We start from the raw sequence: 25973 nt of genomic DNA on the forward strand, positions 1-25973 counted from the left end.
TAGTCCCCACCTGCTTCTGTGAGCTATCGGAGCTTTGAATTCCTGGACCCTTATCGAAACAGCCTTACCTGGAAATATATCGAAGTACCTGCCAAACTCTACCTAATCGGCCATTACATTCCCATAATATGCACAAGTATTTGGAGAGTGTGTATAGTAAATTAGAGCAGGTCAAATTATATGTATCATATCATATTTTCCTACATATTACAATATGCCTCTAAAATATGCTTTGGTTAAAAGGTACCTAGCTCCCCAGTTGTGCATCTAGGATTCGCCGAGTAACGCCGTAACGGAGTGAATTGGGGAATCCCTCCGTTGGGGGTAATCCGTTATCTCCCTCCGTATCTAAAGACCCTGTAGATAAATTTATGATAGGCTCAAAAAATTGGCACCGATCTGAATATTATTCACCGTACTTGAATCGGAACTGCAGAAGATTGTTGTTTAATTATTCTTTTTTTCAGACGCTAGTATATGCTGCGAAATGATGTACTCTACTCATGAGAGAATGCCTCTTTGTAATATATACAAAGGAGTCAAGGTCATTTCTCCAGAGTCAACCTCTCAAGACCCCGAAAGTTCGTATTAATAGTATTAGTAGGCGTGGACGTTCCGTCTTTATTCATTACTGTGCTTATAAGCACCTCGTTTACCCTCAACTCCAATAGTTACCTCCCTTTCTTGATGTAACTCTTACTTCTGCTCTGGCTTCTTTCCAACCATCAGGTACATAGGCGTGAAGAGATGCTTAGCACCACCAGCAACCAAGCAGTCACCTGCGCGAGCTAGACTGTCCGCTGTCTTTTTGGTACCGGCCGGGGCCAAACGGGTCAGCTCCAGGAAGGCCGCAAAGTTATGCGCTAGCATACGACCCCACCATGTCATCCGTGCGATGGTGAAAGTGTCGAACACCGACTGCATGTACTTCCAGTCACCAGCAAGTGGCCAGTACCACGGAATAGGGTCGGGGCGGTCAGCAAGATCTTCGTGGTGTAATAGATCGAAACCGGCAATCTTCATAGCTTCGAGACCTTCTGAGATTTTAACCATGTTTGAAATACCATCACCCTGCTCAATACCAAGGCGAATTTCACGGTGCTCTAGGTTATCGTTGTCGTAATCATCCGTCATGAGCCATTCGTACACACCAAAGACGCCACCGGGCTTTAGCACTCGGAAGATCTCGCTATAGACACCTTCGAGCTTAGGCGCGTGAACGGTAGCCTCAATGGCATAAACAGCATCGAAGCTGTTATCGGGGAAATCCATTTGCTATAAATTGTTAGACTATATGTTGATAAAGGGCTATGCAAGGCCTCAATTATTCGGGGTAAGACTTACCATAAAATCACCCTTGACGAATGTTAACTGTTTCGAGAGACCATCCTTCGCGGCGTAGTGAGTAGCGCGCTGGATTTGGTAGTCGTTGTTGTTCAAGCCAGTGATATGGCAACCAGTGAACTTGGCGATCTCTCGGGCAGGACCACCAACGCCACAACCAACATCCAGCACCTTCATTCCCTCTTTAATACCGATCTGATGCGCGAGGTAATGTTCATGTCGGGCAATGGCTTGGTAGAAGTTCTCGCCTAGGGAATATCGGCAGAAGTGGAAAGATTGGCCCCAGCCATACTCGTAGAAGTCGGTGGCGAGGTTGTAGTAACTGAGACATGTTAGTATCAATAAATGCGGTGTCATGGAAATTGTCTGACATACTGTCTTGTTAGGGTAGCGTATTCGGCTGTTCGCTTAGCGCGGTCCTCCTCAGTCTCGTCCTTGGCATCCTTGTTGTCCCAGTGCTTGAAGTACTCGTCTACAGCAGCCCTCTGCGCATCGGTGCCCTTACCACCCTTGCCAATCATGGCGCGGAAACCACCTGCGGCCTGGGCAGTTTCTCCGTGCATCGCCTTGTTGAAGGCGGCATCGCGGGCCCTGTCCTGCCTCTCGAGTTCAATCTTGGATGGTGCCATGTTGAGTGGCGTCGAATGACGTGTAATGCTGAATAATTGAAAGAATGAATTGGTTTAAAAAAGGATTATTACAAGATCGTAGCGGAATAATGGTATCAACAGCAGAAACCGTATGGAAATAGTAGTTGGAGGATGTTACGATTGTCGAGAAGCGGTATACTTAAAAAGGGGGACGGGCGACATTTTATTATTTTTCTGGGGTCGTTATCGACAATTGATTAAGCCTGGATAAGATGGACCTACCTTGACAGCTAAGGGACCCTTTCTCCAATTCATTAGCCAATCTTAGGTAGGTTTTACTGTAGTTTGCGCTAACCAAGTCTATATTCATGAACGTTTTGACCAATAACTTTGCGCTGACCCTGCATTAGAAGAAATCGGAGACAAGGGTCACTTTTGCTCTACCGCAATTTCAAACAACCCACCTCCTTGAACCGAATACGAACCCGACAAGCCACAGATAAAAAGGAATGCGACGTGGCTGGTGCATCTAACGGCCGTCCAGCCAGGCGGTCTTGTGCCCCGAGCATTTCGGATTTAGCATGTGAATTAACAGGTATCGTGATATTATCACTAGTTTGCGCTCAGTGCAGGGTCCGAATACGAATTCACATTCTACGCAATATCATAACGATATAGCTTTACTCGGGCCTGTCAATCTTAATAGCTGTTTAGGAAGATCCTTCGTTGCTTCATAATCTAGGACGGTATTTCCCATATTCCCCCCCTATTAGGTAATGGTATTTTTTAAGAAAAAAGAAAAACAACTGCTATGTGTGCCGTGCGGGTCCTATTCACCCGCTGATGTGATTCTCAGAAATTGAATTGAAGAGTGGGGGATACCTAACAGATTAGATGAGCTGCAAAAGTTATTTGAAAATTTTTGTAATTACCAGAAGCTGTGTTATTGTTTTCAAGAACGAAAGGTGTGATGCTAATAGCTTCAAAAGCCAACTTGGAATAAAAAGACCCAAAAAGCAAAAAGATGGTATAGAAGGAATCTAACCTCCTAACGATGGACTCGCGGGGAATCGAACCCCGGACCACTCCCATGCTAAGGGAGTATTATACCACTAAACCACAAGCCCGATACAACTACTCAAAGCTGTGTGCAGATCTGATTCGTTGGAAGATGGAATTTGCTAAATTTGTATATGTAGTTTGTGTAAAACAGTTGAGTCCTGACCCTAAATTAGCCGATTAGCGCTATTTACTCCCGTCTTGTCTCCGGATCCAAGTTGCCAAGCCCCGGATCCAACCCCTAGTCCTCCGAGCTCATATTGCAAACAGACGTTACCGGTTGCTTGACATAGGAGCAATATCTTTCAATATTCTGCAACTTCTTCGTTCGTAGATTACGTATATGCCCTGGAATTTTCCATTTAGAAGTTTAGAAGTCAGATTCCTAGACTTATTTGACTTAATACCCCAAGAGACATCCAAATAACCGATGACCCCGCGATGTAGGCTTAAGTACGAAGTATCAAAGTTAAAGAGCATTCGTTGAAAATATAATGAGCTACATAGTCTTCTACTGAAACTACCTACGTGTACCAACTAGATAGGTAGGTAGCTAATAGGGATAGAGCTAAGAACATTCCTTTTCGTGTATTCAACACCCGACCCTCATCAAAGCACTGCCTACCACGTCCACGTCCATTTCCTAACTAACTCAACTCTCTGTCCATCAGGCGTTTCATCCGTCTTTCCAGTTATGACAGGAGTATCTCCCTGCTGCTCTAACTTTTTGTTGCTGACGAAGTACCATACACTTTGCCCTATGATTTCTACCGTGACTACAGCAGAGAGTACCAGACAGGCAGTGAAGGCATTCTGATAAAGAGGGGCGTCTTGAGTCCGGAATACCTGACTTCCCGCGATGCCGCCGGCATTCGCACCCATTATAATCATTCTAAGTATTATGGTTAGCAATGAAGTCGAAAATAATGGGGAGCTACTGGGAAAGAAGCTTACGCCATGGCAACACTTCGTTCTTGTGGCCGTTGACAGTTCACCGATAACCAACCGACATTGAGAATGTGAATTGTGGAGTTCATGGCCATCGAGAATACGACAGCTGCGTACTCCCTCCCGGCACTCCACTTCCATGCTTCTCTTAAGCAAGAAAACGCGATTAAGCTCCAAATCGCGCCGACTAGCAATGCCGGTCCTCTTCTCTTAGTCGTGTCGCACACCCAACCTAGAAATACCGTCATGATTGCGGCGATGAAAGAGCCAACGCTAGCCATCGCGTTGGCCCTTACGGTACCATAGCCCAGGCTCTTAATCACGCTCGGACCGTAGGTGTTTATCGCATTCACAGGTATTGTAGAAGTAGTCGTGATAACGATATGAAATAAGATCCTAGGGTTCTTAACCGTCGTCCATATATCGTTACCCGAGATGCGTAGATGGTTCGTAGTCTTAGCTGGATCATCGAGTAGTACGCGGCGCACCAGTATGTACGACTCTCGCCTGTTGAAGTACGACCACCGACCGAAGCTAATGAGTGGGGACCCGTTGCCAACTGATGGTGGGAGGAAGAGAATGAAGATGATGCCGATTCCTATTGTGATGGATCCCTCAACTATAAAGAGCCATCTCCAACCCGCTATACCGTATCGATCCCCCATGCTAAGAATACCCGCGCCGATTAGCGAAGTGGTGGCCGAAGCGATAAGATTCCCGAGAAAGAAGATCGAGACTCGTAGACTGGTCTCCGATTTCTTGTACCAAGTCGACATTGTATATAGCGCACCAGGGATGAAGCCCGCTTCACACTATAACTCAGCATTAGCACCATACGCGAAAGTAATATATTCATCGTGCGTACTAAGCCTAACAGCAGACGCGTAGCGAGATAACCACCGTAGTTCTTGATGAAGTTCTGGAAGGTAGCGACCAGTCCCCAAGCTACAATCTGAATGGACAGCCACTTCCGGGGCCCAATGCGCTGCAACAGGATGTTGGAGGGAATTTCCAACAAGACGATGCCTGCTGACAGAATACTACTTCCAACATTGATCTGATTCGTATCGATGCCGAGGTCTTGGGTAATGGTGCTTGTTAGGGCGTTTGAGATGTTTCCTCGGTCCATTTGGAGCGCAAAGAATGCAAGACCCAGGATAGGCAGTAGAATGAAGTCGAGTCTGTAAGTCGTTAGAAACTTGCAATCATGTACTCAATTTATAAGCCAAGGTTCCAATGAGAATTTCAATGAGAATGTCATCTTACTTCCGCTTCACAGCAAGCTCCTCTGCCTCAGTCCAGTCCGCGGCGGTAGAATCATCGACATTGACAGGGGCAGCTTCTTCATCGCTAGGGTGAGCCTCGACGGCCGGCTCAAAAGATTTCTTAAGCGCCATAATGAAGCCGAAAATAGTATAGCTCAATCGGGGCAACAGTGAAATAGACGACGACGAAGTTTCATTTTCATTTTCATGTCAAAACAAGCTTCTTATGTACCGCGATGTTTCAGCTCATAGCTATCCATACTGGCCAATAAGCTGGCAATAACGCCGACTAACGACTACGAGGCCCGAAGCCCATCAAGAGTGTTGATTTTAGAGGTCTTCCGTGCTATGTTATCCCTACCATGATTACGCGGTGTTGCTGCGGGACCCTGCAAGCGGCGTTGACGTGCTCGGCAAGAAAGTTGCGTAATCGTTCGTTGCGCTTCTAGACCCAATGAGCTGACTCGGATAATCTACCCACGCGCATAATCAAGATGCTGGGTATGATCTGATAGCTGATATCGGATCTTAAGATAGATATCTCTTTACTTGATAATTATTCGATTCGCTTATAAGAGACTTGCTTATTCTAACGGTTATGGCAACGGACTGTGTGATCAAGTTATATTATCATTGCCATATGCTAAGCATCGCCCAATAACATAGGAGTAGTGATAATAATTTCAATATAGCATTAATTCTAAGGAGCTATTTGAAGGGCCTAGGGCTGTACATACTTGGGGTAATCCGTTGTCCCGTACGTCTTGTCTATAATTCTAATAGATGTAACTCTTTGATGCATTGCCACTGGCCTGTAATATCTTCTACTAACCTAAGTACCTATTCTTTGAAACCAAGCCCTTTTCCTATTATATGTCAAGTATGATAGTTCTATGTCTTCTCTAAGGCCGCATTTTCCTATTAAGCTTGGGTGTCAGCCCACGAAATAGAGCAATGTTATCGTAAGTTGAATTATACAATTTTATGTCGAATGTACCTAATATACTTTCACAGGGGAAATTTCTATAGACTACCTCCTAATTGTATAATAGATCAAACATAGGTACTATAGATTATTACGAAATATTAATGACATAAGCAATTTGGTTAATATGCCTTTTAATACGAATTCCATGTATGAAATGCTTTAACAAGTCTGTCGGATGACATAATGATTATCACGGCATAGATAGCTTTTGCTGATACTACTTGATATACGATGTACTACAATTTGATATCAACCATAGCTGTCAGAGGCTGCCCTTGGTATATCACCACTACGGAGTGACAGGTGACTAGCTGGTGAATAGCTCATATGGTATATATTTCGGAATACTACTAACGCCTACCCTTTCCTGAATCTAAAAGGGAACCAAGGTCCCCTTATATATACAACATATTGAATGACTAGCTGGTAGATAGCTTCAAGCTAGATCTTAGACCCCTTATCACGTCATATACCTATCGTAATCCTTATCATCTGACAATAGCTTACGCTTTTGAATGCAACCCTCCCCCAGTTGAGCGGACTGATACCTAAGAGGACAAACAGGGAAACACTAGTACAGTATAAATTGTGTACGTATAATCAGAAGCAGGCTGAGGAATATGGATTGCTTATAACATAACTACCGGCATGTATGATCGGTTACACTACCTGGGCTGAACTTGTAGATGATGGCCGCAAGCCAATTAGAGAATACTCCAACGCTAGCCTACATATATATGGTTGTGTATGGGTGTTATCCTGAATGGGGGACATGAAAGCGCCGAAATAAGCGGTCGTCAGGGTTAGTATATCTAAACTAGAGCCTGACTTTATCAACTCTTTCCCTTCTCTCTTTTTAATTTAGTATGCTCTGCTAGAGAGTGAATATTGAAAATGGCCTTGAATTCGCAGCTCGACGCCTCCGTATTTTCCGCGAAGAACGAGAATACCGTAGCGTTCTTAAATGCTCATGCGGATTTCGCTCTTATCAAGGTTGAAGTTCCTCAGCAATACGAAGGCTTGGGCAAGGCTCTCTCCCACCATAGACGGAAGAATGCCGAGTGTGGACAGCAACATATAACAGCTCGCAGACTGGGAGCCTTATTTGAGCCAATCATTCCTAACATCGATATTCTCGCCTCCAAGTATGGGACAAGGGTCTCAGAAATTGCAAGATCGCCCCAGTTTGAAGTAAAGGTGAGATCTCATGGGCTCCAAGTTAAAGCGCTACCTGAGAGTTCAAATTATATATAACGAGCTGACGATAGTGAAGCCTGGTGAATATGGACCATTCGAGCAATATGCAGGGGTCGATGGTACCTCTATATATGCAGCGGTCTCATCAGGAAATAGCACAATTGCCTTGCATTTACTGGCCTGCTTGCTGGCGCGAATGTTTTCGAGCGCCGAGGCAACAGCAATTTGGGTTCAATTAGTCGAATCCAGGCTGAAGGAGATTGAAGAGAACTCAGATCCTAACCAAATACTGGGAAGGGCGGCTATCTTCTCTGGGGAGCTGGGCCGCCAAATCCTAAGAGATGATTTGGCTTCATGGGATGCCAGCGCGCGCGCCTGGCTTGAGGCTGCGAACCACATCAAAGAGCGTGAATATATACAACTGAAGCTTATCATAAAAAATGTTCCGTCGATCCGAAGCTCTGACGCGCCTTACAGGGGCATTATTCAAAACTGGATTACGACAATGGAAACAATCCAGGATATAATCCAGGGCAAACCACGGAACATAACGAATGGGTCGATTCTTCTTGGACTTATGTCGTGGCACATCTACCCGGACCTGAGCGTGTTTTCCCCAAATTGCTACGTTAAATTTGATGATAGCCTCGTGGAAACTGGGGGTGTAATCACTCTTGGGCTTGAACAGAAAGACGAAGATCAAACTGGCGTCAGTTGGTCGGTCTCTCTTTCTCACTTACGATATTACGGGGATCCAATCGTTATTAAGAAGTCCTCTTCAGAGGATAGTGATAGAATCAGCGTTCGCGAGTTACGCTTCGTTACCTTCGGCAGTCTACTGGCGAATTGGGGTATACCGGCGTCAACCGATATCTCGGAAGTCGCTGAATGTTTTATTGCACTAGGGAAAGCTTTACAACTGGACGAAAGTGCTGACGACTTGGATTGCCACGACAGTCTTAGTGGGATAGCTTTACTTATCGATGCAGCGCGAAGCTTTCAGTCATCTGTCGGAATTCATAGGGATTTTGCCCTTCATCATATTGAATTTGGCAGGCGACGAGGCCGAAAATTTCTCGACGAAAACCGCCACGGAAATGTCCCAATGTTTGGGCTATCAAATCCATACTTGATATTTCAGTTATATACAAAGTGGGCCACGGAAAACCTTGATCTAGAAGTATATATAGCCCTACTTCGTCAACTTGCTAAAGACTGCAATTTTCCTCGTAACAGTTGCATCATCGCTAGCCGCCCTCCATGCCCCATTGCCGTTGGGGTATCCGAGCTCGGAGCTTCATTAGACGGGAGCTGGGAATTGACTACTGCAATCCCAGTGCCGACTATCACTGGGAAACGATCTAGGGATGGGAAATTACAAATAGCAGAAAGGCATATTCGCTGGGTCCATATCGACCGCACTAAGGATCCTCTATATCAAAGATACCGTGAGATTTCGGACAATCTGGATAATATTGAGCTTGACAACATAGCTAACATAGGAGAAACTAGCATTGGTTTATCCTCTCCCGATTGCGACTGTCATGAAAAGAGGCATGCTTGTGATGACCGCTGCTCGTGCAGAAAGCTAGGATTCAAATGCACTTCCCTATGCTTATGTCTCAGCCATTTTCCTGGCTTAGATAGCTCGCGCTGCATGAATTCTCGAGACTGCGTGTCACTATCTGGGGCGACAGGCGAAGATTTTTATTGGCTTTCAACGAGGAGCACTTTGGATATGAATTATTACACTCAACTCGTCCAACCTGGTAGTAAATTTAGGTGGCATGACCCTCCCTGTGCGTTTGTCGATAAGTCCAACGAGCTTGTGGTTTCACTAGATGAGCTGCAAATGCAAGACGAGCTAGACTATGACGATAAATCTTCATATAGCTCAAACGCCCTTGGCCAGGAACTTACTTTCCGGTCAATTCAATCAAATGGAATAGCTGGACTATTCATTATGGATGGATTGAGGGTGGAGATACCGAAATTCAGCTTATCTCGGCTTATAGAAGTCTTCCAGTCGGGTACTTTGGATCCATTACTATTAAGGGAATATCTGAAGGATATTCCATATAGTGGTATTATGGACTATTCACTGTCCCTCGAGGGAGAAAATCATTCCTGTGACACAATCTTCAGATCTTTGACAGCTGTATCTGCTGCATGCGAGCTCTATGACGACTTACCAGGGGCGACGATTTCTGTTGGCATCCTGAAGCAGCCACTCGGCCTATCTCACTGGGCTACCAACATATGGGACTGTTTGCCGGAAGAGGGTGAGCCAAAATTATGGCGGTCAACTAAGTTTTCGTGTCTTGCTATGATGGAGTCCGGGGTGCACAATATACACCCTGATCATCTTGAACCGGTTATGGCCATGGCAGCGGGTAATTCTATCTATGCCTCTGAGGCGCTTCTTCAAGACCCCACGCTCCAAGATCACTCCGGTCTTCCCGTATTAAAAGGGATCCGACGAATAATTGGCAATATTGGATATCCCGGGGTAGTAATGCTCATCCCACCACCGAGCCCGCAAATGTTACAGGTGGATCCGACGCGAGAAAGATTTGGGGGAGTCGAAACCTTTGATGGGATACCACAAGACTGTCTCACTCAAACATCCTTGCATCTAAGGTGTACAGAATACAAATTCCCTCTCGCGAGTGCTCCCGGTGCTGTCGATGCGGACGTCCTGATCCGCGAGGCGCTTATATCCGTTTATGATGGGTCTAGGTGGATTGCTGACCTTGATATATTGAAAGGGTTCGAAAGCCCCGACCTAGATATTGTATCGGATTGTCACTGTCAACGCGAGCATGATCATAAATATCCCGGCCAGCTGCTTGTTCAGGAGTTTGGAGTTCAGCTTAAGGCTATAACCACGTGGGACCAACTGTTGTTATGCAACAATAATCTCATAGAAGGTGAAATAGGTGCTGTGAGTGTCTACGGGAACTGGTTTGCACGGCTGGCCGTGGCGAGCTTGGCAACTCGGATGGGGTCTCAGAGCGTCGTGTTCCCATCGCATTGTGTATGTAACAGCTGTGGAGAAGTGCTCCTTGATCTCAAACCTCAGTACTTAGAGGAACAGAAGAATGGAAATCCGGTGCTTTTCATCTTTTGAAGAATGAGTTTATCGCCAAACAGTAGCTAATTAGGTATACTCCTAGTATTTATGGGTGGATGATTTGGCTGAATATTACTGTTGGTGTGTTATACTGTTGTTTAATCTCTCATCAATCTAAGTTGTTTAGGTGTATTGTTGTGTGTATGCGTTAATAGGAAAGCATGTTTCTCCTGAATAGTTATAAGTCATTAACTAACAGTAACTTGTATATGTTTAGGCGGCTTTCTATAAGATGATAAAAATATGTAGGTGGCCATCTAAGGCTTTTGCCGACCCAAAGTAGAGGTGCTTGGGTACTTGATTAGGAGTTCTTGTGAACCCCTCCGGACCTAAACTAAACGCAAGGCGTCACCTAAGCTCGACAGCTCGAACCAGGTTAGCTATTTCTCTTATAAGATAGCGCGTCGGTTGCTCTTATCATCGTGTTAGCAATACATTGAAAGAAAGAGATTAACATGAGAATTGACCCCAAGTTCAAGTCCGAAATGATGTAACTTTATGACAACGCTTTTGAAGAGGCTTTACCTGTTGGTCGATGTGCACCTTCGTTCGTATGTACAGAGGGATAGCGGGGCAGCGGGGCAGCGGGGTCGTGGAGACAGCCTGGAGCGAAAATTAATGGCCGGGTCTTGGCATTTCACCTCAAATTCAACACCACACAATATAGTCAAAAATAAACACGAAACACGGTCATAAAAAATAAGAAAAATCATAATCTAACTCTTTGTCTTTTAATATTGTTCAAGATAATTTTTTTATGTTTATCATGATCATTTTATCATGTGTTTTACTTTAATCATTCAAGGAGGTCAAATGCTAAGACCCGGCCATTAATTTTCTCTTTTGACTGGGAGAGCAGCTCTGCCCCATAACTTTATTCTAAATATCGGTTTAGGGCCATTTAGACCTTGTCTAGCTCCTGTCAGCTCCGGTACGCTGTACCTCTAACGGCTTAGTGGTGTTCTAAAAATATGCAGTTGGGACTTTAGTGCACGGAAAAGGAGAACCGGAATTATCGGGTGGCCTTGGCCTTTTCTTCTCGAAGTCCCCTATGGTCGTTGTGACGAAATAGTTGACATCTCGATACTAAACGTTAATGCATTTCGGTTATTACAAGCCACAATAGGCGCTCAAAACATCGTCCAACAACGAATTTGGGAATATCATTTATGAAACCAATATCCCAGGTATTTCATAAACGAGTTATATCACACTATAAGGTTTAAATTGTAGAAACGAGGCCTGAAGGAAATGCGTTACCAATGCCGGAGCTAAACGCTGCCAAGACCTTCAAGTGCAATACATGTTTGACAACTTTTCGTCGGCATGAACATCTTAAAAGACATGCGGCTACAGCTCGTATGTCTATTTGCTTGCCCATAAAATAATGTACCTCTATAGCCTGCTGCTAATAAAAAGCGATAGACACTGCAGATCGTAGCTTTGCATGCGAATTCTGTACTGCTAAATTCAAACGAGGGTTGGATATTCCTGCGAGTCCACTTGAAACTAGAGCTAAACTATTGACTTAAACATAACTATAGGGATGCTTTAAGGAGACACTATAAGTCATGTTCTCTTAGAGTCCAGCGTGGCGTGGACATGCCTCCGGCTATTCAAGCTGGCAGGCGGAAACGGGCCTGTGAAAGCTGTACGACTCTCAAGAGAGCATGCGACCTTCGAATGCCATGTCTTGAATGTGCAGAGAGGAGAAAGCAATGCATCTATAGACGCGGCTCCCCAGTGGTCGAAGCTCGCGCGGGTTCTGAAGTCCTCACCTCTGCTGCCGAACAACTCAACATCGGTACCGAATTTATTGATTTGCCATTCTTTGGCATAGACTACGGGCATAGCGGTGGAATGCCTTATGTCGGAGATCTAACTACGCTCATGCCGGCGGCAGAACATCCTCCACAAGGGATCCAACGTCCCATACGTCTCCAATTCTTGTTAAACTTCACTCGCACTACGGGGGTGAACAGCTCATATAATTACAAAAGGCCATCTATGCAACCGCAGAGTCTTGTAGGCGTATTCAGTTACGGGACCGTGTACATTTCCAAGGGTGCAGGGATATGTCGACTCCTTGAGTCTGCTACGCGGACCACAGGCACAGGCACAGCTCATCCCGCCAACATTAATTTCTCTCAAATAACATCGGCTGCCAACAATCTCTTCTCTATCGAAGAAATGCCAAAACTACTTGCAATTTTCTGGGAACGGTGGTACCCACACTGTCCAATCGTTCACCGCTCGTCCTTCAACCTCGCCTTTGCTCATCCTCTCCTAATAACGGCCATGATTCTGTTAGGAGCAGTCATGTCACCATTTCCACACCATAGAGAACAGGGGAGACTTTTGCTTGATAGTGCGGAGAATGCTATCTTCAGTTCCAAGATCTTTGATTGTGAAGGATATAAGGATGTTGATGAGGTCCATAATTCGGGGGCCGTCGCCACTTTTCAAGCTGCGTATTTCATCTGCATCATGCAGAAATGGGAAGGCAACGAAGTTGCTAAGCAGAGGATTAGGCGCCATAGGTTTACTGCTCTGGTATCGGTAAGTGACTTCACTAGGCTCTACTGTTGATGAGGTATTGATTATCTATAGGCTGTTAGGTCCCTTGGTATCCCCCATGCTACCCATAAGCACGACCTATCACTAGAAGACCCGGACGAAGTTAGATGGAAGAAATTTATTCGTCGCGAAGAGTTAATCAGGTAAGTTCATGCTATTATTCCATATTCAAAGATCCGAATGTAACTTAACTTCGCCCAAGAATCGTGTCATACGCGTTCCTCCTCGACTGTGGCTTTTTGACATTTCATAACTGCGTCCCTAGAATGGCGCTTCAAGAAATGACGAATGAGCTGCCATGTCTAGAAGTCTACTTCCAGGCTGCTACTGCGTCGGAATTCTTCGAATTGACACGCCTTGGATATCTTTCGCCGCGCGTGCTCACCTTAGTTGAGGCATTACGTCTCCTAACAACTACCCCTGATAGCATGTTTAACTACGAAGCCGTTCTTCCAACGAGCTCTTTAAGCTTGTTCGTAGCTGTCAATGGTAAAGTAACCTCCGCCAAGATATGATGTCTATATTAAGGGATAATCATCGAGGTAGGTAATATAAGCTAATCGGTTCTTATAGCTCTTCTTGCTTTGGTATACCATCAACGAACACTATCAGTTTTCGCTCCATCTGATACTCAGCCACTCCTTAAGGCAATATATAGATGGGAGGACATCTGGGAGTGGAATATGTACCGATTGCAGGCATGCAATATACGCATAGATACGTGCTCAGGAGAGGGACTATTTATGCAACAGGCACCCGAATTCGCTGCGTTGGCAAGGCTTCAACTAAACACGGCCAATTCGGAAATAAATCCATATCCATATCCTTCTGGCAGCCTCCTTCCAGACTCTGGCTTTTGTATCCCGCAACAGAAGCTAGATAAGTCGGATATGAGCCATCTAGCAGATCTAATTCTACGTTTTGAGGCCGTAAATATGGGACAGGAGACTTTCTAGTATCATATTAGGTGGCTAATAAACCAATTAAGGCCGTAACTAGAAGATTTTTGTTGACAATCTTAGTTGAGATACCATCATGACACGTTACTCTTAGTTTACACGCTTCATCCTTGTTAAATATGTCGTATCCTTTCGACGGCTCAGCGTTTCATCGTCACTGTGCAAAGAAACGGCCCTTTCATCTCTCCAATGCCCGAACTTTCCATCTCAACCCGTCGTTCTGCGGATACTGGGTGAAACTCAAACTTATTGATTAATGCAGTCAACGTCTTCCAAATATTCGTCATGGCCAGGTGTTTCCCGATGCACATACGGTGCCCGATACTAAATGGGAGGAGATTATTCGCCATCGTCTTTCCGCCGGCTTCGAGGAATCGCTCGGGTGAGAAGTCTTCCGTATCCGGTCCCCAGATTTTGGGATTGTGATGTAGTGCGAAATTCGAAATAGATACGTTGGTCTGCCAAAGAAAGTAATTAGACGCTGTCCTAATCGAGCCAAGTGGTTCTTTTAAACTAACGTTTTGCGGAATGTGATAGCCATCTATATCAACTCCTCCGGGGTCGAGAACGCGCCGCCACAAGCACATGGTGAAAACAGGACTTATTCTAAAGCTCTCTTGGATACAGGCCCCAGTATAGCTTAGCGAGGACTCGAGGCCCTTAATAGGATAGGAAACCCTATCGTCTGGAAGGTCGCCAAGAGTGTCTCGAATTTCTTTATCGACTCGTTTCAAAGCTTGATCGTCGTGAAGCAAGTGCCAGAACAACAGGCTTAGACTCCCCGAGGTCGAATGGGATCCAGCAATTCTGCCAAGGTTATTCCCTATGTCCCCCTTCTACGGAATGTTAATATAACTCACAGCATTGCCCACGCCTCCGAATTGATCTCTAGGTCTGTTAGCTTGGCTCCGGTCTCTGGATCCTTAGCGTCCAACAGGTGCTGCATTAGATCCAAACGGCTAGAAGATGACTGTCGTCTCCTCGTTTCCACACAGTCGGCGCAGGTCTCCTTAAGTTTACCTCTGCTCTCTATTAACTGGCGGAGCCTGGGGATAGGCAGCATAGGAATGATGCTCCTGAAGAAAGAACGAAACGGAAAGGTGCCGAGGAGACTCGAGAGAAGAATATGGTCGCTGATAGCTGGGATCTCAGGGGCTACCTCGCTTATTTGAGTATTGAAGGAGCGACCAAAAGCAACATCGCCTAGGATATCGAATACATAAAACGATATTAGGTGTTTGAAATCGAATATCTCCTGCTTCTGGGCTAGTTTCTTCAGCTTCTCAGCGAGTATCTCCATCTGGCCATCAATCAATGGCTCCATCTTCCATATGGAAGCTTGCGAGAATCCATGTGATAGCTGTCTTCGGCGTAGGGAGTGTATCTATCTCAAATTAGTACAGCAGCGTCTAAATAAGCCTATATCTACCTTATTTCAAGTAAAGAATTTGAGCAACTAACATCTTCATCCCTGCCGCCGAACAAATTTGGCTTAAATGCAGTGAAGCCATCGTAAAATTCTGTCTTGGCCATCTGTCTCCCTGACTTGTAAATTGGAGATATAGCTTCCGCGTTCCAGAAGTGTAGGGCATTAGGTCCAATCCTTACAACAGGGCCATATTTGATATGCGCATTGAGAAGTTGTTCATGCTGGGTCAGCTTGTAGATATAATAACCATTCCATCCGTTCGTGAGAGAGGCAAGAAATGGCCCAGGATACTTGGACAGCGGATGAAAAAATCTTTGATAGATCACATATATGGTAAGGAAAGACAATAAAATGGTTGCTGCTACGAAAGCTGCGTTTGATCCAGTATAAGTTTTCAAGTAGTCCATTATGTGAGATAGATCCGTTTTTATCATCATAGGCATATTGAAAGTAAGAGGGATCTTCAGTTCCTACCGATGGTTTATATTGAACGAAAGATACTACTTGTCTCCAATAAATTATCGTAGGAGGTACCTAAACGATTCACACAGCATGATGTAGTCGAATAAGTAGCGCTGGGGGTAAACTCCGAACCAGACAGATTTACTGTGAAGCTTTCCAAGAAACTACTGATGTCAGAATTGGCGAATTATCTAATCCAATCACTGCCCCTATAATAACTGTAAACATGACTCGTAATTGGATCAAGTATACCCCAACACTAGGAATCATGGCAGCCCATGAAACACTATTGTGGGCATTCTCCGCGGTAATCCTTCTATATACGAGCTCGCCATAGGTAATGCTAGTTATTCTTGGAGATATATTAGTAACCTGCCGGAGTGTAAACCGATTCCCGAACATCCAGCCTGGAGCCGAGCAGAAGGGTTACAGAACAGGTATACAAAGGGAGGAGGGGAATTCCCGAGTAGCCAATCAATTTACACGCTGTTAGGATAAAAGCGGAACATATGGGGGTTAGCTAATATTGTCGTCTCATTCTTCTGCCGATGGCCCCTCAGTTATCTTTGAAAGGGAATTATATGTAAGGTAAGCTTACTCTGATAAAGAAATCCAATTCCAGTATCTCCTTCTAGGGTTGGGACCGTACCTATGTTACAAGTTATTTCCCCCTTGAACGGCTAGTTAGTATTTGTTCCGCGTGTCCCGAGAGTAGCAAATATCACTTTTGTCAAACAGCGTAGCTAATAATGGGAACTCGAATCCAAAAATCAACCAGCGTGTATAAAGTTGCAGGAAGCTTGTCCTTGACGATCGATGTGCATGCTCCTGAAGGGTATAACCCTGACTCCGGGACCGCTCTCATCCACTTTCACGGTGGCTATCTCGTAACTAGCTGATACCACCCATCGTCAAGATAATAACTAACGAGCACCTATAGGTAATTGGTGAGAAGACTACGTTTCCACCGCACTGGCTGATCAATGCCTGCCACCGACGCGGCTGGGCATACGCCACGCCGTCGTACCGCTTGATGCCGGAGACCAATGGTCTTGACATTCTCCAAGATGCTGTCGACGCCACCAACTGGATACGGGACCACTTTGCTCGGTCGGACCGACTGATCGTTGCCGGTTCCAGCGCCGGTGGCTACCTTGCGCTCGCCACAGCGGCTCATCCACAGTCACCGCCGGTTACGGCTCTCCTTCCGATATACGGCATGCTTGATCCTGCGGGCCCACGATACGTTAAGCCGGGACAACCGTTAACTTCACCGGTCGATAATTTGGAATCTGTTGTAGAACATATATATTCCGTCAGAGCAAAGGCGGCTGAAATTGACGGTTATGCGTTCCCGCAGGATAGAGCAACGGATGAGAGATATACTTGGATAAAAGCACTGCATGAGGCAGCGCTATACCCAGACATTTTAACGGATGTACGGGGTTTAGCACAGAAGATCAACGAACGCGGTGTTGACGCTATCCCCGATGAGTTTCGGCAGCTATTTCCCGCCTCGTTTGGGCTTCGCCGAGAGTTTCCTCCTACAGTATTACTACATGGAGACGCGGACGTCGCCGTTGACGTGGAGTTGAGTCGCGGCGTAGCAAAGGCTCTTGAGGGCTTGGGAGTTAAAGTCTTGCTGGAGATTGTTAAAGGCCAAGGCCATGGCTTCGACGTTATGGAAACCCCGGCAGATATCGATATTCTTAATGAGTCTACAGGAGACCTTCATAGTAGTCTGGCTAGGGTCTTCAAGTTCTTGGAGCAAGCTGTGGGCTGATTAAAACTACCTAATATATCATCGTCGCGCTGGGAAAATGATGTACTCGTATGTTATTTCCGGTGATAGGTAATTTTTAATTATGATTGAAGTTAAGTCTAATGTTAATTACATTTATATAGGTAGGTAGGTACGTTATATTTAAAGAAATACCCCTGAGTATATTTCCACGTTCCGTCATATCGGTTTAATGTTACATAAGGTCTAGATGTGAGATACGGAATGGAAAATAATAACAAATTAGTGCTGAACTATTTCAGCTGTTCGAAGCGTTCCCGTTCCTCGTCCCCCTTCGCAAGATACTTCACTGTCCATTGCCAAACATCATCTTGTTTAACCTCATCATAGCTATCCTTGCTACTCCTAATAACTTTTGCACCTTCAAAGTACTTGCCACTTTCGCCTTCAAGATCCGAGCCAACCGCAAGGCGCGTTAGCGAAGCCGCAGATTCATTCGGATGATGGATATTCGGGACGAAGATAACCCTGAGAAGTAAAATAATCCTTGGAAGGACGTGTTTCCAGAGGAACCGGAGAAATGCATTGTGTTCGCGCGCCAATCCGGTGCCGGGCATTAGACCTGGGTCAAAAGCATTCACGGTAATCTCTCGCTCCGGAACACGCTGTTTCAGACGGCGGTCGAGCGCGTACGTCCATAGTATGTTCACGAGCTTGCTTTCAGCGTACCGCTGGAGGCCCGGGTTATTAATCGAGGCGGATGTGGGATGTGCCATCTCCTCGGCACTTATATAGTTTGGTTTGGGCATGCCACCAGTAACCTGATCTGGGTCGTGAGTCCCGCTGGAAACGACAACCACCCGAGCCTTGTGGGCGAGGTAAGGACACAGGAGGTGGAAGAGTAAAGCATGACCAACGTGATTAACGCCGAAAGTTGATTCGAGGCCGTCAACAGTTTTAACTAGAGGTCCGGGATGTTGTATGGCCGCGTTGAAAACTAAGGCCTGTATAGGGGGATATTTCTTCGATGCCCAGTCTTCAGCAAAAGTCCGTACACTCTGTAGGCTTGAGAGATCCAGTGGGATGTAGACCACATTTTTTTGGCCGAGGGTCTCGTTGATGGTATCCGCGGCATGCTCGCGGTCTGATCGTGATGAGACGATGATTAGGTATTCGGGATGTGCCTTGGCAATCTGTAGCGCGGTATAGTAGCCTAGATTCACCGTCCCGCCAGTGATGATAATGGACCTTTCGTAAGCCATCTCAGTGTCAAAACTCAAAAGCCGTGGTATGTTTCTAAAATATACTATTGATGCCGCCTGTAAATGTATATTGAAATCTAGTTTTTACTTCGTGATGAACACATCGCAAAGAAAATAGGGTAAACACCCGGGTATATGTACTACTTGTCTTCGTTCTAAGTCTACGTCTATGCCCCATTGAAGAGCATTGGCCTTGAGGATTAAAGTCATTTAATCCATACGCCGGTGCCTCTCGCATTACTGCTAGAAGCTATCTCCGCGAAGTAGTGGTAAAATGAAGTTCATGAAGGCTGGTGATCGGTCTCCATCCCCTACGGAGTTTAGGTAATGTTCGGGTTTCTCAATTCCTTAACCCTGGTCTGATTGGCTTCTTGGCGTGACGATTGAGTAGCTGAGCCTACGGCGGGCGCCGAGGAGACCGAGACACGGAGCCCACGCAGTCCAACGTTGCAATCGACCGATGATCATGTTCTATTATCAGCGTTTGCTTCTTATTAGAAAGCGATATGATGAATCCTATTGTAGTTTCTGGTTAAGTTCGATATTATCAGCTTTGCAATTTTATTAGATTGTTGTTGTGCTTAACTAAGTCTTTAAGACAAGATGTTTGAGTAAGATGCATTAAGTGATATTTATGCATTAAAAGTGTCATTGGGAAAATAGGGGGAAATAGGAGTACGTATTGATGACGTCGAATTGACATTTTGCTTGTCCAAATATTAATTCAAATATTAACAGAGAGAGGAGAGTTGTCGATAGACATCAAAATTTATTTACTGCAAACCTCATTCTACACATTTTTACGCATCATCGACCATAGTTCATCATCATCATGATCCAAAAATTAACTCCCACGCCTTTAACCTCACTTCGTGTATCTCGTCACTTTATTCCTGCGCACGGACTTATCCCCAATACTAGCATCCAGAACAAACCGCTATTACACTATCACGAGGCTTTTTCTCCCTCAGCTCTTACCGCATCTGCCATAGAGTCACATCTCACATCGGTTGGCGTTGTGGAGCCTCAGTGGCGTTTTACAATGTATTCCACCACTCACTTCCACTCCACCACGCACGAAGTATTGTGCGTTAGTAACGGAAAGGCGAAGCTCTGCTTCGGCGGCGAAGGCAATCCCGGCAAGGTGGAGAAAGAGGTTGAGAAGGGCGACGTGTTAGTCGTACCGGCCGGTGTCGGGCATAGGCTACTAGAAGATCTTACAGGTGGATTTGAGATGGTGGGTTCCTACCCTAAGGGCTACCACTGGGATATGTGCTACGGCAAGAAGGACGAAGAGGCCAAGGTACAGGGTATTAAAAACTTACCATGGTTCGAGAAAGATCCGATCTATGGAGATAAGGGTCCCGTGCTCGAAAATTGAACGTCGAGGGAAAATGATATACGTTTTCGGTGACACCGTCTCTGTCTAAGTTTCTCCTTCGAGTGTCATAGTTACGTTAGCGTTGGCGTGGTACGAATGGCATCACCGTAAGTCGAAATCACTCAAGGCCTGGCCTGAGCGACCCAGCTCATCGATCAGACGGTCCGACGCCGAGCCCTCGGACTTGAAGGTCAAACGACTAGTGGACGAGGGACAGGGCTGTGCACATATCTTCATCTCGCGGGAGTCGGCAGGAGAAGAAACAAGATGGTCCAATCGCAAACTATTGCCTCGATAGCCGTCTGCACATACTGACGTGTAAGGGAATGCAAATGCAGACGTCAAAGATGAGGCGTCCGCGTCTGCCTCGGTGCAATCGTTGGCACTGATGACCTGTGGGAGATCTTGTACAACCTCTGTTACCACGAGCTGATCAAAATGATGGGTAAATGATGGGTATGAGAAAGCACGAAACCTGCAGATACCCGTTTGAACTTCCGGATTGTCTGGGTTCTATGGAGACTTGGTTACGCCCAGTTACTTCGCTGAGGTAGAAAAAGTACCTGCCATTTTAGGTCATAGCAATCAATTTTGACTTCTCTATGGCGCATCAATAGAAGGTCTGTGGCTTCAATAAAACTGACGCCAGTCAAAGCTTATGGGTGCTCGAGCTTTTACAGAAGCTTAACCCGTTTGAAGTTTGAAGTACAACAGATTGCTTCGTCATCAGGACGACCTCTTCAACTATATAAGCAGTACCTATATCTAATTCCCAGGCCGTTCTAGAAAGTTTCCTTAAATCACCCATTCAGCCAGAAGAATCTAGAGAAAATCGCAATCACCAAAATACTGAATATCACAACCAACCAATAAAATGTGCAAGCTTATAATTACCTATCGTTGCGGCTGTAAGCCATACGAAACTCGACTTCCTTGCAATAAATCCGGCTGCGATATACTCAAGATCATTCAAGAGCCGTCATGCGGACAGTGTGAAAAGGACGCTACGGAGTTAGAACTGGCTACGAAGGCGACATAAGTATAAGACTAAGCTCGAGTCTCAGTTACGATAGGTCATACTCATAGGGGCCTTGGAATGGATTGAGAATACCAGTAAGTTCTTCATATATACAATGAAAAGTCACTTATTAATACAACTATTAGTGTTAAATGCCTGTTTTCACACACGACTTCGCCTTTCTACGTCCTAGTTCAACTCAACGATTAATAGGCCGACGAAGAATCCCACTCTATGACACGAACGAACCGGCCTAGCGTGTTTATAATGGAATCGGGAGCACACTACTTCAGACAGATAATACGATTAGCCCATGGAGATTTAAACCAGAAACATTTATTCTTCCATCAGGAATTTGATGTGGATTCACTCGTTCTATAAACGGTATACTAGAGACGTCGGCGCATCTCGGTAACGACTCGGATAAATCATCCCGGGTTGAGTCCAAATCATGGGAGAGGATTCGATGGGTTCATGAGTTGGTACTTTCTATTCCCACTTACACTATACCTAACCACAGGCCAACAAGCCAACATTGAAGCAACAACATGTCGTTATTGGGTACCTAAACACAACCAACGTTTACCTAGTTGGGATTAATTGATTTTCGTCTTTTGGTTCACCGGATTACAATGGCAGTATGACGACCTGATTGGCCAAGTTTGTGATGTGGAAGTCCACCTCTGTCGGTCTATCACACTGCGACGATCTCGCTCGTCACGTCACATGCGCGATTGGGCCTGTCAGAGTAGTAACGAGCATATCGACTCGGCACATCTATTATAATTCAGCATACATATAACATCACATCACTTCTCACCCAACCGCCATCCAACTCACTCTTTCATCATGGCGGCAACTACACTAGCCAAAGCATCGCGAGTGACAATACCATGAGTTTACGAGAACTCAGAGCTTGAGACAATATGTTCTACTCAATCTTCTTGCTGTCAGCCCTCTTCGCCGCCCTCGCGGTAGGCATTCCTTCTCCGCTAATACAAAGGCAAAATGCCTGCGCCGGCGACAAGTCTATTGCGGGATACTGCAACACCCTGTCATACACAGACAAAACCGGCACCTTATCAACATCAGCGCCCTCGTCTTCAGACTGCCAACAAACTTGCCAAGGCGTATTAGGGGATGCCGGCGACTGGGGTGTGGACTTCACAGATAGACCGGCGGGCTATCGCGACAACCTATATCTAGGTCCTTGCGAATTCGGTATCTCCCGGGAAACAGACGGGGACAGCACAGAGTTTGAGTTTTCAATGCATAACCAGGATATTGTAGATGTCATCGACGAGGTCATCAAGAGGTATGCGGGCCAACACGACGGAAAGGTACAGGCGGAGGGTACGATGGAATGTTCAGGCCATGTGGTTCGCTGGTACGTCGGGTAGGTGGTTAGGGGGTCATAAGCAAATGGACACGAGAAATGACAAAGGGCAAGTGATTTGTCCAACGACGCCATTATGGCGATGGGGACCTTTGACGAGTTAATGCCGGCTGGAGGAAAAGGATATCTTATGACATATAAAGGAGATATGGCCGCCAGGCCGGAAGCGTTCATAGATTCTGTGGGGGTAAATTAAATGGGACGTGGAAGTGTCGTTTAGCACATCGAGCCTTGTCTCGGTCTTGTCTTGTCATCTTCATATTGAGCATCACGATAACCTCGCAAGCGATATTAATGATAATAATGAAACTTCCCTAGAAATACCCTAAGAAACCTTAGCTAATGGTCCTGCGGATTTGTTAGGTACATAGCGAAATAGTTGTACAGGGAACTAACATTCAAACTCTGAGTTCTCGAATTGCATCGCGATCCCCACGGACACGACCATCCCCCTATAAGTCCATGACTATAGCTTTCGGTAATATGATCGACTAACGTTGAGCAAGCGGCTAAGCAACATGCAATTAGAAAATATAATTGGTTGAATAGATCTGTATATCATGCATAGTGGCCGCAAGCTGCAGGGGTAAAAGATGAGGGGGGCAACGAATCAGACCTCGTAGCTTGAATCCCCTCAGAAACCCCCAAAGTTTACAAGCACATGATACCTCCTAAAATATGCCTAGCCGTTTTGTTGCAAATAGTGCAACGTCGCTTGTCCTAGTCCTTAACCCCTCGATCTGACCAACATTAAAAGGGTGCAACGTATACTGACTTTAGCGGACAACCCCAGTTGATGATAAGAATATTACAATAATCAAAATATCGAGGGGCTCCTTAACTATGGGGCTGAATTGGGTACCTGCCACTGTGTCGATGATGGTATTGTATAGGTAGGTAGGTAGTTATAGTAGTATATATACGACTAGAAGAGTAAGTTCTAACTAGGTATCTATCTTAATCCCACAGGCATGTCTTCCGTCAATAGTAAATAAGCTGGTATCTTGAAATTCGAATTGTCCATAGTATCGAATGCTTCTCGCATCACGTCGCCTTTATCGTTTGCCTCACCTTTGAATGTATGACGGGACAGGAAGATGTAAACTTTTTGTTTACGTCTTTTAGCAAATGCAATTGTTGCTTGCAAATTCATCGCGTACCTCATTGCGTTCAATGGAGTAATGGCCTTTGTCAGGATTGGATGCCCTAGTGAGGTGAATCAAGCATGGAGTGAATGTCTAGGGTAGATAGACCAAGTAGTAATTGTATTGAACTTAGTAACGCCTGGCCTTTCTAACCTGACGAGGGCGCTTCGCGCCTCTTATATACTCGTATAGACCCCTGTAGCCACCCTAACCCACTATACCCTGACAGCCTTGCAATCAACGTCCAGTGTAATTTCGTTCAACTCTGCTATCCTCGCGTTCAACGTGTCGGCGTCTTCTTCTCTTTGAACGCCATGTCTCAACCTTGTAAGAAGACCAGCAAATTCGCTATCTGCTGTCCTCATCTGTTGATCTAGGATGACAACTGTAGTGAATTTTTCCCAAAGCTGGTAACCCAACATTTGGTTTTTGTTTTTCATTTCGAACATGTCGCCCGTTTTTTCGTATGTTTTCTTGCTGGTCGCTCTCCCTGGGTATAGCATTGATGTTCCCTGAACTGGGTCGAACTGATAGAAGTCGCCGCATAGAACAACGATGGGTACACCGCCAAAGTCTTCTTCGAATTTATCCTTTAGCTTTTGAAGTTGCAAGTGTACTTGGTATAAATCTGCTCCGTTCATCATGCTACATTCGTCAATTACTGGGATGTCGGTTGCTCTCCAAGCAGCTTTTTTTTCACTTGAAATCCTGCCGGAGCCTGCCTTGGACAGTCCAATAGCTGAATGTATCGTTGTTCCGTCAATGTGTCCGCCTTGATAAACGTCGAGGCAAAGTAATGAGGGTCTTTGTTGTTCATAAACTTATTCCCAAATGACACTTTTAGATATGGCTGTCCTTTCGAGGTACGCTGTTCTGTAATGCCTCTACCATTCGTTGTTGCGTTAGTACTTTGTTCAGCACCATCGTCATCGTTTTGTTGCACGTCGTGCATATGATGATCATCCCCATTGTGAAGCGAGTCCGAATCAGGGCCATTAGGCTTGGTTATATTCCACGTTCGTATTAAGGCATGGTGAGTATGGTTAGGTAGGGACGTCCGGGATAATTACGATATGGCTTTTGTTTAGGGTTTTTTTAACGTTTGTGTCGAGTAGTAGGCTGTTTAGAGGGGAAAATAGCTTCGCCCGAGCGTTTGGGCCGAATATGTTGTTTATAAAGGCCTTAAACCTGTATGGCATTTCCACGCGGCCATTGGCTAGGTTGTCTCATACCGAGGACAAACTAGAAAATCCTTCTTTTAGCGAGCAAGTGAGTCCTTATGTGCGATATAAGCTTTTGCCTCGAATACTAAGGCTTGTTAGCATACCGAATTTGGACGAAGTAATTGCGGAGATAGCCGACGATCGGCCTGGCAATGGGATGAGAGAGACATACCTCGTTTTTCCATCTTTGCCGTGGTGCAGGAACTACCATCATCCCCGCAACATTCGCAGAATCGATGGTCCGACATATCATAATTACTATGGCTTCTGTCGTCGAAATCCGGGGTCGGGAGCCTTGGAATCTTGGGAGCTTTTGTCAATGAAGATGTCTTCAAATTATATGGTCCGGGCGGAGAACTTCTTGCAGATTTCGGGGTCCTTGGGATCATCATAGATCGCGACGCCAATAGGGTGTTTTCGAGACTGGTCTGTCTTGGAGGCGATGAAGTCACCTGCGGAACCAAGAATTCTAGATTCAGTCTCTTTTCTTGGTGGTTTGCGTAGTGCTAGATGTGGTGCACGATCGTCGATTTGTTGTTCACGATGGCCTTGTTAGGGAGGTCTGAGGTGGCCCATCAAGCTATTCTTGGCAATGACGATGTTGGAGTCTCTGTCGTTTCGAACGACGACTTTGTTCATCTTGTCGTTCGACGACGTCGTATAGACCGAGATGTTGTCTGAGCATGATTCAAATATATTGCTTTGGTTACGGTTTCCACCATCATCGTTGTCTCGTCAGACAATTCGGGAATCATGCCCTTTGACGCTTGCAAAAGCCCGTTTGGGTACAATTGTATCTGTCTACGACGATATAAGTTAAGGATGTTGTGTTGTGTATGTTGATAATGGAGTGTAT

At 45.5% G+C, this 25973-nt stretch overlaps 10 protein-coding genes and 1 non-coding gene across 11 annotated transcripts; 5 read left to right on the forward strand and 6 right to left on the reverse strand.

Annotated features, from left to right (window-relative positions):
* Nucleotides 1-696: 696 nt before the first annotated feature.
* On the reverse strand, nucleotides 697-1973 carry F5Y00DRAFT_252124 (S-adenosyl-L-methionine-dependent methyltransferase; the record flags this gene model as incomplete). The annotated part of the gene is made up of 3 exons (XM_048009902.1): nucleotides 697-1275; nucleotides 1345-1666; nucleotides 1720-1973. 3 exons carry the CDS (start codon nucleotides 1971-1973, stop codon nucleotides 697-699), a joined length of 1155 nt encoding a protein of 384 aa, XP_047866742.1.
* A 1016-nt stretch (nucleotides 1974-2989) lies between these two features.
* F5Y00DRAFT_t48 lies at nucleotides 2990-3061 on the reverse strand. The gene has a single exon. It is a non-coding gene; the product is annotated as a tRNA-Ala (tRNA).
* A 368-nt stretch (nucleotides 3062-3429) lies between these two features.
* Nucleotides 3430-5657, reverse strand: F5Y00DRAFT_232133 (MFS general substrate transporter). Its single transcript, XM_048007122.1, has 4 exons — nucleotides 5208-5657; nucleotides 4807-5122; nucleotides 3948-4753; nucleotides 3430-3885 (listed from the first exon to the last, which is right to left on the reverse strand). The coding sequence occupies exons 1-4, from the start codon at nucleotides 5336-5338 to the stop codon at nucleotides 3615-3617; spliced, it is 1524 nt and encodes a 507-aa protein (XP_047866743.1). The 5' UTR covers nucleotides 5339-5657; the 3' UTR covers nucleotides 3430-3614.
* A 1431-nt stretch (nucleotides 5658-7088) lies between these two features.
* F5Y00DRAFT_268206 (uncharacterized protein) lies at nucleotides 7089-10521 on the forward strand (the record flags this gene model as incomplete). Its single annotated transcript, XM_048012211.1, has 2 exons — nucleotides 7089-7391; nucleotides 7468-10521. The coding sequence occupies 2 exons, from the start codon at nucleotides 7089-7091 to the stop codon at nucleotides 10519-10521; spliced, it is 3357 nt and encodes a 1118-aa protein (XP_047866744.1).
* A 1094-nt stretch (nucleotides 10522-11615) lies between these two features.
* Nucleotides 11616-14090, forward strand: F5Y00DRAFT_232137 (uncharacterized protein). Its single transcript, XM_048007123.1, has 6 exons — nucleotides 11616-11883; nucleotides 11950-12004; nucleotides 12069-13083; nucleotides 13135-13244; nucleotides 13304-13590; nucleotides 13675-14090. The coding sequence occupies exons 1-6, from the start codon at nucleotides 11787-11789 to the stop codon at nucleotides 14055-14057; spliced, it is 1947 nt and encodes a 648-aa protein (XP_047866745.1). The 5' UTR covers nucleotides 11616-11786; the 3' UTR covers nucleotides 14058-14090.
* On the reverse strand, nucleotides 13669-15896 carry F5Y00DRAFT_268207 (putative cytochrome P450; the record flags this gene model as incomplete). The annotated part of the gene is made up of 4 exons (XM_048012212.1): nucleotides 13669-14518; nucleotides 14579-14867; nucleotides 14933-15444; nucleotides 15522-15896. The coding sequence occupies 4 exons, from the start codon at nucleotides 15894-15896 to the stop codon at nucleotides 14201-14203; spliced, it is 1494 nt and encodes a 497-aa protein (XP_047866746.1). The 3' UTR covers nucleotides 13669-14200.
* Nucleotides 15897-16501: 605 nt separating this feature from the next.
* On the forward strand, nucleotides 16502-17769 carry F5Y00DRAFT_232141 (alpha/beta-hydrolase). The gene is made up of 2 exons (XM_048007124.1): nucleotides 16502-16838; nucleotides 16892-17769. Exons 1-2 carry the CDS (start codon nucleotides 16701-16703, stop codon nucleotides 17732-17734), a joined length of 981 nt encoding a protein of 326 aa, XP_047866747.1. The 5' UTR covers nucleotides 16502-16700; the 3' UTR covers nucleotides 17735-17769.
* Nucleotides 17770-17778: 9 nt separating this feature from the next.
* On the reverse strand, nucleotides 17779-19405 carry F5Y00DRAFT_29616 (NAD(P)-binding protein). Its single transcript, XM_048013449.1, has one exon. The coding sequence runs from the start codon at nucleotides 18952-18954 to the stop codon at nucleotides 17986-17988; it is 969 nt and encodes a 322-aa protein (XP_047866748.1). The 5' UTR covers nucleotides 18955-19405; the 3' UTR covers nucleotides 17779-17985.
* F5Y00DRAFT_29605 (RmlC-like cupin domain-containing protein) lies at nucleotides 19340-20772 on the forward strand. The gene is made up of 2 exons (XM_048013448.1): nucleotides 19340-19629; nucleotides 19693-20772. Exon 2 carries the CDS (start codon nucleotides 19787-19789, stop codon nucleotides 20333-20335), a length of 549 nt encoding a protein of 182 aa, XP_047866749.1. The 5' UTR covers nucleotides 19340-19629; nucleotides 19693-19786; the 3' UTR covers nucleotides 20336-20772.
* A 1507-nt stretch (nucleotides 20773-22279) lies between these two features.
* F5Y00DRAFT_260271 (putative necrosis-inducing factor-domain-containing protein) lies at nucleotides 22280-22945 on the forward strand (the record flags this gene model as incomplete). Its single annotated transcript, XM_048010991.1, has 2 exons — nucleotides 22280-22740; nucleotides 22804-22945. 2 exons carry the CDS (start codon nucleotides 22280-22282, stop codon nucleotides 22943-22945), a joined length of 603 nt encoding a protein of 200 aa, XP_047866750.1.
* A 1052-nt stretch (nucleotides 22946-23997) lies between these two features.
* Nucleotides 23998-24535, reverse strand: F5Y00DRAFT_268211 (uncharacterized protein; the record flags this gene model as incomplete). The annotated part of the gene is made up of 1 exon (XM_048012213.1): nucleotides 23998-24535. The coding sequence occupies one exon, from the start codon at nucleotides 24533-24535 to the stop codon at nucleotides 24110-24112; it is 426 nt and encodes a 141-aa protein (XP_047866751.1). The 3' UTR covers nucleotides 23998-24109.
* Between the last annotated feature and the right edge of the window lie 1438 nt (nucleotides 24536-25973).

The sequence above is a fragment of the Daldinia vernicosa genome (genome assembly GCF_022497035.1).
Source record: "Daldinia vernicosa strain CBS 139.73 unplaced genomic scaffold F5Y00scaffold_13, whole genome shotgun sequence".
Classification (NCBI taxonomy): domain Eukaryota; kingdom Fungi; phylum Ascomycota; class Sordariomycetes; order Xylariales; family Hypoxylaceae; genus Daldinia; species Daldinia vernicosa.

What these genes read in the sequence shown, in the direction of transcription:
- F5Y00DRAFT_232133 (XM_048007122.1), bottom strand. Translation starts at nt 5,338, where the DNA reads ATGGCGCTTAAGAAATCTTTTGAGCCGGCCGTCGAGGCTCACCCTAGC. An exon ending in GAGCTTGCTGTGAAGCGGAA is followed by an intron (nt 5,123 to 5,207) that starts GTAAGATGACAT and finishes AACGACTTACAG; the next exon opens with ACTCGACTTCATTCTACTGC. An exon ending in GAACGAAGTGTTGCCATGGC is followed by an intron (nt 3,886 to 3,947) that starts GTAAGCTTCTTT and finishes CATAATACTTAG; the next exon opens with AATGATTATAATGGGTGCGA.
- F5Y00DRAFT_232137 (XM_048007123.1), top strand. Translation starts at nt 11,787, where the DNA reads ATGCCGGAGCTAAACGCTGCCAAGACCTTCAAGTGCAATACATGTTTG. An exon ending in GGTTTACTGCTCTGGTATCG is followed by an intron (nt 13,084 to 13,134) that starts GTAAGTGACTTC and finishes GATTATCTATAG; the next exon opens with GCTGTTAGGTCCCTTGGTAT. An exon ending in CTTGTTCGTAGCTGTCAATG is followed by an intron (nt 13,591 to 13,674) that starts GTAAAGTAACCT and finishes CGGTTCTTATAG; the next exon opens with CTCTTCTTGCTTTGGTATAC.
- F5Y00DRAFT_232141 (XM_048007124.1), top strand. Translation starts at nt 16,701, where the DNA reads ATGGGAACTCGAATCCAAAAATCAACCAGCGTGTATAAAGTTGCAGGA. An exon ending in ACTTTCACGGTGGCTATCTC is followed by an intron (nt 16,839 to 16,891) that starts GTAACTAGCTGA and finishes GAGCACCTATAG; the next exon opens with GTAATTGGTGAGAAGACTAC.
- F5Y00DRAFT_29616 (XM_048013449.1), bottom strand. Translation starts at nt 18,954, where the DNA reads ATGGCTTACGAAAGGTCCATTATCATCACTGGCGGGACGGTGAATCTA.
- F5Y00DRAFT_29605 (XM_048013448.1), top strand. Translation starts at nt 19,787, where the DNA reads ATGATCCAAAAATTAACTCCCACGCCTTTAACCTCACTTCGTGTATCT.